Source organism: Dipodomys merriami, unplaced genomic scaffold, assembly GCF_024711535.1.
Source record: "Dipodomys merriami isolate MVZ:Mamm:240054 unplaced genomic scaffold, mDipMer1.0.p SCAF_17, whole genome shotgun sequence".
Lineage (NCBI taxonomy): Eukaryota > Metazoa > Chordata > Mammalia > Rodentia > Heteromyidae > Dipodomys > Dipodomys merriami.
The window spans coordinates 17,377,972-17,392,021 of NW_027203048.1; the positions used below are offsets into that span (position 1 = coordinate 17,377,972).

The 14,050-nt window shown below is 35.4% G+C and overlaps 1 protein-coding gene across 3 annotated transcripts in view; it reads right to left on the minus strand.

The window, feature by feature from the left end:
• Positions 1-262: 262 nt before the first annotated feature.
• Heatr5b (HEAT repeat containing 5B) overlaps positions 263-14,050 on the minus strand; it is a 76,190-nt gene continuing 62,402 nt past the window's right edge. For all 3 annotated transcript variants that reach the window (XM_070025369.1, XM_070025370.1, XM_070025371.1), the window contains exons 31-36: positions 12,767-12,911; positions 10,726-10,992; positions 9,740-9,964; positions 6,506-6,651; positions 5,073-5,286; positions 263-2,322 (exon numbers count right to left, since the gene is read on the minus strand). In XM_070025369.1, coding sequence (XP_069881470.1) covers positions 2,018-2,322; positions 5,073-5,286; positions 6,506-6,651; positions 9,740-9,964; positions 10,726-10,992; positions 12,767-12,911 — 1,302 coding nt within the window. In that variant the 3' untranslated portion in view covers positions 263-2,017. The remainder of the gene's footprint in view (positions 2,323-5,072; positions 5,287-6,505; positions 6,652-9,739; positions 9,965-10,725; positions 10,993-12,766; positions 12,912-14,050) is intronic.

Sequence of the window (14,050 nt, forward strand, 5' to 3'; positions counted from 1 at the left end):
AACATAGGTAGGTGCTGGTGGATCATGCCATAATACTAGCTACTCAGGAGGCTGAGATCTCAGGATCAAAGTTCAAAGACAGCTCAGGCACGTATTTTAACAACCAAAAGAGCTGGAAGCAGAGTGAGCTGTGGCTCAAGTGGTAGAGTATTAGCCTTGAATAAAAATGCTCAGGAACAGAGCCCATGCCCTAAATTCAAACCGGAGCCCCGTTACTAAAAACAAAAATAAAAAGTTAAACATAGAGTTACCATCAGTTACTATTCAGTCAGCAATTTCACTCCTGGGTATATACAGGAGAGATTAAAACAGATGACTTCACAAAAATTTGCAAAGAATTGTCCAGAGTATCATTTAATTGTACCAGGAAAAATGGTGGTAACAATCTAAACGATTTTTTTATTGATGAATGGTAACAAAATGTGGTGTACATACGATGAACTAGAACTATTTATTAATCAGTAGTAAAAAGGAATCATTTGCTGATGTGTGGACGAATCTTGAAAACATTACATTAATTCAAGAATCCAGTCACAAAAGGTCACAGAGCATATGATTTATATTATATATCCACAGTACAAAAATCTATAGAGACAGAAAGTAGGTTAGTATTGCCAATGACTAGGGGAATGAGAAGACTATGTGCTAACGGTTATGGAAGGCTTCTTTCTGGAGCAATAAAAATGTTTAATATTGATGGTAGTAAGGACTGAAATACTATGTAAATATAGAAAAGAACACTGAATTTCATACTCTTTAAGTGGGACAATTATATTAGAAGAAAAAACAAAAACAAAACAAGGAAAATAACTTTGGAAACGCAAGTCTGGAATGAAATTAACTTTGTGAAAAATAGAAGTCAGTTAGAAAACAGGCAAGTACCTCTCTGAGGTATCCAAAAGACTAAGGAAGAAAAGCAAGGATGTGTGAGCTGTCAATTGGTGCAGGTATGAGAGAAATAAATACCAGATGGCAAGTGATAATTATGTATTTTTTGAAATGTTCAAGATAGTCACTTGCTTTTGAAGATACAGTCTATGTTACATTATCTTGTAAAACCTGATGCTTAAAATTTGTTAAATGTTGTGGTAAACATTCATTTAATCAGTTATCTATTTTGTGTGGTAAAATTCCCACTGCATCAGAGACCTGCATACTTATAATTATAACTAATTCACTTTTGTATGCCCCAAAGCACTTTTGCTTGATATCTTATATACTCTACTACACATCCAAAAAATATTTGATGACTAAAACTAATTACAAGACACAAGTTAGGCCAAATTTTAGCCACTAAAGAAAGTATAACATTTTACCACATTGGAAACATTTTAATGGACTTTTAAGTGAGAATTTTAGTTAACAGCCAAAACATATGCAAGCCTAAGTAATTTAATATGAAAGCTAAAAGATCCACCAGAAAGATAACGGTATTTTCAGAAATGGTTAGAAAATGTGATTTTATTCACAATATATACACCATGAAACAGAGATTCCCTACCATTTAGGCTACTTCCAAATTTAAAATCTGCTTGTTTTTCAGTTAAATTTTTCATGACAAATGCTAAACTTTGACCTATTTTTCCCTGATAATACCCATAGGTTTCCAACTACATGATACAATTACATTTTTAACATATAACTTTAAAAGACCATGGCTCAATGTTTAAAAAATAAGTGAATTATGGGCTAAGGGTATAGCTCAATGGGTACAAAGCATGCTTATTTAGCATGAACAAGACCAAGGCTGGATCCCTGGCACCTAAAAAAAGAACCCAATGAATAAATAAAATGAAAACAAAATATAGAATAATTATATAAACGATACAGAAAATAAATTCATACATGATTGAAAAATCACTTTAAAAATCAGTATTGGTGTGAACATTATTTCACTTAGCCTACTTGGAAGCTTTAGAATACTAATATACAAATAAGACAGAACATACAGCTTGGAATGATACTATGGTTATCACTAATTAGATGGAATATAAATAAAAATAAATTGAAAGTGATATTAAAAAAAACTCGTTTTCAGCTTAATTGTTGGTGTAGATTGTGTGGTGGGGGCTGGCTGCCTGGCAGCTGCTTTAGCTTTGCTGGCTTGACTTGCTCGAACAGCAGTTTCTAGACGCACTTTCAATTCAGGAGCAGCCCCCATTACTGTCTTGAAGGCATGTGGATATAGAGGTCCAATATGCATTAAATTCTGGAGTGCAAACTCATGAAGATCTTTGGAAGCTGAACTTGCTGAGGCAAAAGACTTTTCATCCAGGAGGTAAGAGATCAAAGTGGGAACTAAAAGAGCAAGTAACTGGACTCCTGTGAATAAACAAAGACAACAGCAAGGGTTGTTCTGAGAGTGAATGACAGTGTATAGGGCTTGTGAGTTTTCATAGCAAGAATATACTTACATATTATTTGTATAATTATAGCATAATAAAAAATAAGGCTTCAACAATGTTCCTGAAATAAATGAATGACTTTCAAGTATGAATCAAAGGTAACCAAAGCACTGTAATTTCAACTTTCAAATCAGACCAATTTGTAGCATTCTTGGTGACATGAATCAGTAATAAGCAACGGCATGGTTTTTCATTATTTAATGGACTTTGATTGACATTACAAATGTTTTATCCTATAAGCAAGACTTTTAAGAGACAGAATAAGAGGTTAGCTTTTCATTTTTTGTTAAATTAAAATCTAAGGCCAGCATGGTGTTACTGAGTACTAAGCAGCCTGAGCTCTAAGGATCTCAGTTCAAAACCAGATGGGCAGGAAAATTTTTGAGACTTTTATCTACAATTAACCAGCAAAAATCTGGAAGTAGAGTGTGGCTCAAGTGGTAGAACACTAGCCTTAGGCACAGAACCTCAGAGACAGTGCTCAGGCCCTAAGTTCAAACCCCCCAAAATAAAAAATACAAAATAAATCTAAGGCTAAACATTCTGCAAAAACAATGGTAGGGCTCAATGTTACAATGCTTTTCTGGCAAGAGCACTTGTTTTGGTCTCCAGCACCATGAGGAAAAAAAAAAGGCAAACTAATCTCTTTCATGAATATGGTGATTAGCAGGATACTAACAAAAAAGAATATATACTATGAATTTGATGGCAACATTTTTAGACTTCTCTTTATTATTTTATATGGCTATGTTATTCACAGAAGGTAACTATTTTATATAGCTATGTTATTCACAGAAGCTAACTGTTCAATGTTTGAATCTGTATTTAATCATAAAATTGTCTTAAGAATCCACTTGCAAATGTTCTTTTTTCTTGAAAAATTTTACAGGAAAATGGAAATGTAGTAGAAATTTGAAAAGGAATTATGGAAAAGAAAGTGTAGCTCAGTGATAGCACATGTATTTAGTATGAATCAGGGCATGATTGCAAATCCCCAAGTATGAGGTAGAGGAAGAGAAGGAAAGGAAAGAGGGAAGGAAGGAGGGAAATCTTACTAGATGTAGTGTTCAAATTAGGACAGTCAAGAAAAAAAAAGTTGTTTTGGAAACACTGATAAAATTTAGTTGAAACTAGTAATAGACTGTAGATTATTTGGGCAGAAATTTTATGGCCTATGTTAAGCAAATTAATGCTTTTTTTTTTTGAGTTGTGGAACTTGAACTCTGGGTCTAGGCACTGTCCCTCAGCTCTTCTGCTCAAGGTGAGCACTCTACCACCGGAGCCACAGCGCCACTTCCAGTTTTCTAGCGGTGTATTGGAGATTAGAGCCTCTCGGAGTTTCCTGCCCAGGCTGGCTTTGAACCATGATCCTCAGATCTCAGCCTCCTGAGTAGCTAGGATTACAGATGTGAACCACCAGTGCTCTAAAAAACAAAAAAATGTATATGTGTGTGTGTGTATTGGTCCTGGGGCTTGAACTCAGGACTCGGACATACACATCTTTTGTGCTCAAGGCCAGTACCCTACAACTTAAGCTACACAGCTCCACTTTGGGCTTTTTGGTGGTTAACTGGAGATAAGCATCTCATCAACTTTCTAGCTTGAGCTGGCTTTGAACTGTGATCCTCAGATCTCAGCCTTCTGAGTAGCTAGAAATACAAGTGTGAGCCACTGGTATGCCTGGCTAACATAATTAAATTACAAATAAATTTCATAGATATAAGGTCTAACCCTAATGCATTCTGTAATCTTCACACTGAAATTACTTTCTTATAGTTTTTTGGTTTTTTTTTTTCCTTTTAGGCAGTATTAGGTATTGAATTTAGGGCCTTGCAACTGTTTTACTTCTTCAACCATACTGCCAGTCATTTTGCTTTTAGTTTATTTTTTTCAGTAGGGTCTCACAATTTTTGCTTGGCTGGCCTCCAACTACAATCATCCCACTTCTACCTCACCAGTGGTTGGAATTATAAGCATATACTACCATACTCAGCTACTTTAAAAAGTATTTTTGAGGTGACTAGACTTGAAAACAGCTTCTGAACAGATGCTCTAATTTAGAATTAATCTTAGCATGAAGACAGATAGGAAAGATAATTTTGAAAATTATAAACAGCTTAATGCTCAATCATAAGACATTAGTTTAATATATTATTCTACAATTAAAATTTTAGTATGCATAAATTAAGCTGCATTAAGTCTCTAGTTACATAGATAAATGTGGTAGCTTTCCATTCAATAAAAAATAATTTCAAGACACCAAGTATTGAGGTATTTTAATAAGGATGTTTATTATTCACAGTTACCTGGCTGTCTTTACTGTAAGGCTTTTATAACTGTAACAAAGAGTAAATAGTACTATTTTAAAAATCTATTTCTCAACTTTATTTTTCCTAGTTCTTAAAGAACTAGGAAATCAGTGTGTTGAAATGCCATTAGTAATTCTTTATGCCTTCTTGTTCATAAAAAATAAATATAAATCCACTCAATACCTATGGTAGTAACATTATGCTTTCAGACAGTAATTGCTCCTTGATAAATGTACTACTGCAAAAACCTGTGTCTAATACCAAATTGTGTGCATGTGTGTGTATGTGTCTGTGTTGTGTGTTTGTGTAACACAAATCTACATTTTGAACCAGTAGCTTTTTATAAGAAAATACTTACTGTTCTGTTCTTCACCAAGAGCAACCAATGTTTCAAGAACTTTAATTCCTTCTTGAACAGCTAAAAGTTCTGTGTTACTAGTTGGTCTATTTCTTTCAACAGCTTTTAGCTTTTCAACCACTATTGGAGCTAGTGAATGGATATAGGGTGTTGAGAGGGCACGGTTGGAATGTTGAAAGACTGAGAGGAGGAGTTGGTAGCATTTGGCTTGAACCTACATAAGAAAAATAACCTTATCAATTAACATATGTAATTGCTCCTATTTGTACTGAAATCACATTGCATCTTCTTATCTACTAAAAAGAAGACACTGCAAGACAAAAATCAAAATGCTATTTTGCCACTTAGAGAAAAAGAGAACAATGGAGCTTTCAATAAGCTAACTAAATTACAAGGAAAAGAAATAAAAACATCTTAATTACCAGATCTTCATGCTTATACAATTCAGGAATCATATCATATCACCCCAATTCTAACCTAATACATGGTAAAGAAGGCTAATACAGGAATACTATAAAATAAAGCTATAAAAACACATTGTTTCCATACCTCAAAATCCTGAGATAATTGTTTATGCATTAAATAAACTTGACATCTGTGGTATTTTTTTTCTTTTTTACAAAAGGGAAGAAAAGTTCAACATTAAGAAGGAATGTTAGGGGCTGGGAAGGTGGCTCAGTGGTAGAGCGCTTTCCTTGCAAGCCTGAGGCCCTGGGTTCGATTCCTTAGCACCATATAAGCAAAAAGAAAAAGCTGGAAATGGTGCTGTGGCTCAAGTGGTAGAGCGCTAGCCTTGAGCTGAAGAGCTGAGGGACAGCGCCCAGGCTCAGAGTTCAGGCCCCACAACCGGACCCAAAAAAAAAAAAAAAAAAAAGGAATGATAGAATGAAATTATTTCAGTCCTTTGACAGAAAATAAATCACTATACTTTACTGGACAGCAGAAATGCCTAGGGAATATCTTAAAAGTACAGATCAACAGTAGACCTCCAAGATCCCTTAGCCACAAATCTGCAGACTAATTTAGGAAGCTAGTGATAGAAGATATTTCTCAACTGATTTTTTTTCCCTGATGTGGAGCATGTTTTGAGAATCATTAGTTTAGACTTCAACATCAAAATGCCAAAGCATATTTTCTAAATAAATCAGTTTCCAATGGGCTCATTAAAACATGTAAAAATGTAAATTTATCTTTTAACATCTTTGGTATTGTTGAAATAAATGTTGAAAAATATAACAGATTCATATGAAGACTCTATCAATGTCAGGGCTAATCAAGTATTTCAGATAATGGTAAGTGAACATATAGTGATCTTTTCCAGGTTTTCCACTTAAAATTTATACTGTAAACTCTTAGGTTTTCATTATAAATATATTTTAATATGAATCAGTTAAAAATTTTCTGATAAAGTATAATGTTTAAGTGTAACTTACCCACGGGTCACACGAATTTAATGCATTTTTAAATCTGTTCATGCAGCCATTCTGTAAAGACTGGACTCCTATTATTTCATTACCAGCAGACCACAGGAAGAGCGCAATTGCTGTTAGGAGGCTTACTTCATCAGGCACAGAATCTTCTGAAAAGGAAAAATGAAAGCAATGTGCTGTCTGTAAACCATTTTGAAATTTTAATCTTGGACAACTCCCTTCAACATTTACAGCAATGAATGTCTCCAAAGAATAGATTAAAAATCATAATTTTGGAACAATAGTAGTAATAAATGCTTCAGGCATCATGGATACTAAGACCACCAGGAAGAAACAATAGAGACTCAATGTCTCTCCACAGATTAGTTGTTAATTACAAAAGGGAGAAATGGAACATTATAGTAGAGAACCACTGGCAAATACTATCTTAAGAGATACTAAAATTAATTCTCAATAATAAGAAAGAGCAACATTATTCCTGCCAAAACTCAAAATCAAAATTGAAACTAAACAGAGAAAAAATTAAGACATTAAATTTTAAAACATTCAAAATAGATGACCTGCATTCATAAAAAAATGTAATGTAATAAAAGACAAAGGCTGAGGCACTTCCTCAAATTAAAGATGACTAAAGTAATAGAACAATTAACTGGAAAAAAAAGTTGTATAAAGGCCAACTTCTGATTTACTTGTGAACAATAATAGCATTGTGTCAATGTTAAATTGCTTAAATTTGATCATTCTTCTGTAGTTCTGAAGGAATGACTTTGCCCTTGAGATATCTTATGAAGATTTTGGAGTAAAGAATCATGATGACTTCAACACACTCTATCTGTGGATTGCACAGAGAATAATATGGCATGTGTGGCAAAATGATAATTGGTGAATATAGGCCAAGGGCAAACCAAAATGTTGCTATTCTATAACTTTTTTAAAATTTGAAATTTATTTATTTTAGAAGAAACCAAAGGTTCTCAACATGAGAAAATAATGGTTTCTCAACATGAGAAAATAATTACAGCAATCTTAAGAGAATTCATACTCTCAAAAACTTGTGTTTGGAGCTAGGAATGTGGCTTAGTGGTAAGAGTGCTTGCTTAGCATGCATGAAGCCCTGGGTTTGATTCCTCAGTACCACATAAACAGAAAAAGCCAGAAGTGACGCTGTGGCTCAAGTGGTACAGTACTAGCCTTGAGCAAAAGAAGATCAGGGACAGTACCCAGGCCCTAAGTTTAAGCCCAGAACTGGCAAAAGAAAAACAAAAAAACCAAAAAACTTGTGTTGGTGTGCTCATTTAAATACGTATTTTTAAGTAGAAGATCTCAGCTCTTACAATAAGGAATAGAATTCTCAGAATGCAAATTCTTATTCTGATGCTTTTCTTGTTAAGAGATCTGCTTGACTTTCTATACAACTATTTCCATGTCTATAAGCCAAACACTTCCTAACTGACGGTCTTTTGAGAATATAGTTCTAGATAGACTATTATTTTATATGTTATTTCTACTAACAGAACTTCAAATTCACTTTCTATAAACTAGCTTGATAAAATATAAAAGCCTTCCATTAAAACTGAAAAAATTAAACAGTAATTCTAGATTCCTCCAACAAAAATTAGAGTAATATTTATATTAAAAAACTCAACTATCCCTGATTATTCTTATCCATCAATCTACATGTACACATATAGATATAGCACTTTAATATTTCTTTTTCTTGTTAAAATCTACATTAAAAAGCAAAATGAGGGCTGGGAAGGTGGCTCAGTGGTAGAGTGCTTGCCTTGCATGCATGAGGCCCGGGTTCGATTCCTCAGCACCACATAAGCAAAAAGAAAAAAGCCGGAAGTGGCGCTGTGGCTCAAGTGGTAGAGCGCTAGCCTTGAGCTGAAGAGCTGAGGGACAGCGCCCAGGCCCAGAGTTCAAGTCCCATGACTGGATCAAAAAAAAAGCAAAATGAAAGAAAAAGTCAAGCACAGAAGAACTATGGACAAAAATATAAACAATAATTTCCCCTCAAAACAAAATGAAAAACGTTTATATATGCGAGGAAATTGAGAAATATAAATTCAAACAGTAAGGTAGCGCATTTACCAATCACATATAAAATTTAAAATCCTGACAGTTCCAAGTACTAATGAGGACAAGGAACAATAGAGATTATTGTACACTGGTATCAGTGTAAATGCATATACCTATACTGGAATGCAATTTGGCAACGTCTGATGGAAATAAAGGTAAAATATGTCAATTTCACTTATAGGAAATTTCTTAAGAACACATGCATAAGGAATCTATAAGTATAAATACTACAACAATGTTCACAATTTGGAAAAATTAGAGATAGCAAAAAAAATCCAAAATGACAGGAGAATGAGTAATAATTAATAAAGATAGGCTAAAAAGCTATGTAGGAGTTAAAAAGGTGAACAAGAGTTTTAGGCACCCACATTAGCAGAACTAAAAAGTTACTGATGGAATAAAAACAGAAATATTGTATTACTTACAGAAATTTAACAATACAAGTAACTATATATTATGCAATTTACCTCACTCTATGTAATACATATACACATTAATAGATAAGTACAATTATCTAAGTAACATACATATTAGTATAAGAAATATACTCGGTGGGCTGGGAAGGTGGCTCAGTGGTAGAGCACTTGCCTTGTATGCATGAGGCCCTGGGTTCGATTCCTCAGCACCACATAAGCAAAAAGAAAAAAGCCGGAAGTGGCGCTGTGGCTCAAGTGGTAGAGCGCTAGCCTTGAGCTAAAGAGCTGAGGGACAGCGCCCAGACCCAGAGTTCAGGCCCCAAGACCGGACCTCCCCCCCCCAAAAAAAATAATATACTCATTTATATATGGACATTCCTAGAACAAACCATTTCAATGTCAAGATTATAGTTTCACTTGCAGGTACCCTAGGATAATGGACAAGTACTATGATTTCCTGAACAAAACAGCTTGAAGTAAATGTAAATATATTAATACATGTGAATTCTGAGTATATATTTTATATTTTTTATTCCCAAAATATACTTAAGTTATAAGACAAGGGTATTAAGAGTTGATAGTTCATAAAGAAGTATTAAATTTCAAATCTGAAAATCCCTTAAAGTACTATTCTGAGTTAATTCAATGCTATACAGCAGATTTCTGGTAAAGTTATTCAATAAGTTTATCATGGGCTGGCTAGCTTAGTAGGGAAAAATTTAAAACTCTAATAGGTTACCTGGTTGAGAATATTCCAGGATGTATGCAAGAGTGCTACGAATTAGAGCTGTCCATTGTTTTTGAGTTTCCTTGGTTTTGACAATTGAAAGTGTCACAATACTTTTAATCCCTTGAAGAGTGGCACTGACTGGTGGAGGAACTTGATTATCTGCAGATTTTATTGCTGTATCTTTCAAAATTCTTGCAATTAAGAAGAGAATAGTGGGCAGGATTGTCATACATCCTAAAATAAAAAGAAAATAAGATTACTTCATAACTATTTTAGCTCCATATTACTTTCCATTATATAAAAAAATTAAATTTTTTACAACTGATTATGTCCCTCCAACCTCCCATGGAGTATCACCATGTTGTTCAGGCTTGCCTTAAACTTCTGGGCTCAAGCAATGCCTATGGAGTAGATGGAACTATAGGCACAGGTCACACTACACCTGGGGATTGTGGTTTAAAAATTTTTTCCTTGTTGTTATACAAAATTTACCTATTACTAATACAACATTTGAAAAAGAATCTAAGAAGTGTGCATTATGCCCATGATAGTCCACTTCCATAGAATAATTCTTTGGATATATATCTATAGATAGTTCTTATCTTTGTTAGCTATAATTCCTTTAGATATTCCTAAACATTGGCTATCACTCTCCTCTGTCATTCTTTAATTTTTACATTTTTCTCATGAATGGCAACCAGCTTAGAAAACAAAGAGTCTACAATTCCACCTTATGCCCAGGTGTTGACTTTCAGTGTCTTTCCTATGGCTATAATTCTTCCTCTTCTTTAAACACTATCTGAAAAGACTATCTTAGGTTTTGAATCTTTATAATCTTTAACCTTAACAGTAAACAAACTCTAAGAGAGACCAGTCTTCTCATTTTACACTTGAGACTTAAGAGGAAAATAAAGTCGTAAGTGTTTAAGTGCAATGCAAGTTCATCTTTGTCTACTATAATATAATGCATTTTCAAATACTGATCAATACTTTACCAGCAGGTGAACAAAGAGATGGCAAATCGGACAGAATGGTCACTGTAGCTGCCACCAAACGAGCACTTTCTTCTGAAAGCCGAGTTTTAGTGGCTATGTGACTTGGAGAATCTGACATTTTGGTACTCAGATGTGGCATATGCCGTACTAAAATGAACATCAGCAGCTCCATAGTTGCAAACACAAGAGACTGTCCAGGAATGAGGCCACCACTATCACCTCCTTCTCCTAAAACAGGACAGGACTCTTTTTCCATGTCATCTTCATCTTAAGGAAGAGATAATTTGGTGAAAATCCAGAAAAAAACAGTCTATAAACAGCACTGTACATATATTTATGCAACCACTTCACAAGACCTTACAAATAACTGTCTCACTGATGCTGCATGTCTTTGTCAGCATACTTGTCTGCCTAGCCGGAGTCTTGTGTCTTGACCTGTTCTTCCAAGCAACAGATAGTTAATTTTTTACTTAGGAATCATTATTATTTTGTTAAGTATGTATTTCATATTGAGAATAATACATGCTAAGTTGAAGAGATAAAATGAACTTTTTCTTTTTTTTTTTGCTGGTTCTGGGACTTGAACTCTGGGCACTGTCCCTGAACCCCTTTTTGCTCAAGGCTAGCACTTACCACTTGAGCCACAGCGCTACTTCCAGCTTTTCCTGTGAATAACTGGAGATAAGAGTCTCATGATTTTCCTCCCCTGGCTGGCTTCGAACTGTGATCCTCAGCCTCTTAAGTAGTTAGGATTATAGGTATGAAACACCAGTGTGCCTTGAAATTGACTTTTTTTTGGTTGTGGGGTCTGAACTCTGGAGCCTGGGCGTTATTCCTCAGCTCTTTCAGCTCAAGGCTAGAGCTCTACCACTTGAGCCACAGTGCCACTTTTGGCTTTTTCTTCTTATGTAGTACTGAGGAATCAAACCCAGGGCCTCATGCATGCAAGGCAAGTACTCTACCACTGAGCCACCTTCCCAACCCAAAATTGACATTTTAAAAGGGGAAAAATGGTCAACTACCAGGAATTTCACTTGGTCGTCCTCTAGTGATAGCAAATCATTTCTAAATCTTCAATGTGTAATTTATTCTTGAGAGCTTGTTTGGAGTTTCTAGCAGAAAGCACAGCTATTTATATACATATATATATATATATGGGTCTTGATCCAAGACCCATTCCTCTATTGGAAAAGTTGTTCTCTTTGACCAATGGAAGCATGTGGAATGGTGAGGGAAAAAGGGGACACCCACTTTGCCAGCCAAAACAGCCAAATCAACTCTGGCAATCAATTGGGTGACACATGCCACAGCCAGATCGTTCTCCCATCCAATATATATATATATATATATATATATTTATATATATATATAAAATACATGTATTATATATATATATATTTATATCTATATTTTTTTCCTTGCTAGTCCTGGGGCTTGAACTCAGGGCATAGGAGCTATTCTTGAACTATTGTGCTGAAGGATAGTGCTCTACTACTTTGAAGTGTAGCTCTATACCTGGCTTTTGGTAGTTAATTGGAGATAAGAATCTCAGACTTTCTTGCCCAAGCTGGCAGCTTTGAACTGAGGATTCCCAGATCTCAGACTCTTGAGTAACTAGGATCACAGGCGTGAGCCATTGGCATCTGGCTTCCGATTATATTCTAGCAGAGTGCCTACTATATGAGCTGCAGAAATGGTAGCTCTTCTTGTTGGCCGTGGGGTTGAACTCTGGGCTTGGGCACTGTCCCTGAACTCTTCAGCTCAAGGCAAGCGCTCTACTGCTTGAGCCACAGCACCACTTCTGGTTTTCTGGCGGTTTATTGGAGATAAGAGTCTCATGGACTTTCCTGCCTGGGCTGGCTATGAACCTGGCTTTGAACTGCAGTCCTCAGATCTCAGCCTCCTGAGTAGCTACGATTACCGGTGTGAGCCACCAGTGCCCGGCTCCAACTATATTCTTTAAAACATCCTAGCATTAATATTTAGGAGATTAAAATACAAATAAGATTTACTTCAAGTTAGTGTAATTTCTAGTGCTTACTTAGAGTGTTTTGTTTTTCCTGCAAATAATCTTGAGCAGCTCTCACTATCTGCTGTACCACTCCAGTCACCAACAGCTGTATGGAAGGTGGGTTCCAGGTCAGCAGGAGGCGATGCAAGACACTCAGCAACTCAACACCAATAAGCTATTATAAACCAATACAGATACATTTAATTAATTTTAAATTCAAAAGACAAATGTATAGTATTAAGATGTGAGAAAATATACTGGTAAAAAACACTTTATAACAAAAAGTAATATATAGGACAGTATAAAAACTAACATTATGCAAAATGGTCACATATTATCCTAATAAAATTTCAAAGTCCAAATAACTGAAGAATTTTATAATTTATATATTTAAATAAGTTTCCTATTCAAAAGGTAATCATTCTCTCATTGGGAAGAAATATTTGAGCTCATGGTATCCTTTGATAATTTCCCTCCTACCTCTTGAACCATCTCTCCTTATCAAACCTATTGTTATTTATCCTTCCATCTTGGCCTTTTTTCTTCTTTATTTACTTTTTTTTTTTTTAGCTTAGTATACTTCTATTTCTCTGAAATGATGGAAAAAGCCTCACAACTAGCCTCCACAAGGTTGTTATTTTTGTCCTTCTGTATCTATTTTTATTATTTATTTTTTGTGGTGCTGGGAATCAAATATAGGGCCTTGAGCAGTCTGTCTTTGAACTATACATCCCTAGCCCTGTGTTCTTCACCCTTAGCCCTCTGCCATTGATTCAATGTTATTATATAGATGATGTACAAGAGGGTCAAAGTTTCAAAGTCAAGTAAAGACTACATTTCTTTTTATTTGTTTGTTTGTTTGTTTGTTTTTGGGTCCAGTCGTGGGGCCTGAACTCTGGGCCTGGGCACTGTCCCTCAGCTCTTCAGCTCAAGGCTAGTGCTCTACCACTTGAGCCACAGTGCCACTTCCGGCTTTTTTCTTTTTGCTTATGTGGTGCTGAGGAATCGAACCCAGGGCCTTGAGCATGCAAGGCAAGCACTCTACCACTGAGCCACCTTCCCAGCCCTACATTTCTTTTTAGAAAATGTTACCCATTCCCTTGTTCTTTATAAAATTTATTATGCCATTCCTCTATACATTTGTGTGTGTGTGTATGTGTGTGTGCATGTGCTCATCCTAGTACCCAGGGCCTGGGCTCTGTCCTTGATCTTTTGTGCTCAAGTCTAGGGCTCTACCACTTGAGGCACAGCTCCAAGTCCAATAGTTACTTGGAGATTAGAGTCTCAAGGACTTTCTTGCCCTGATTGGCTTTG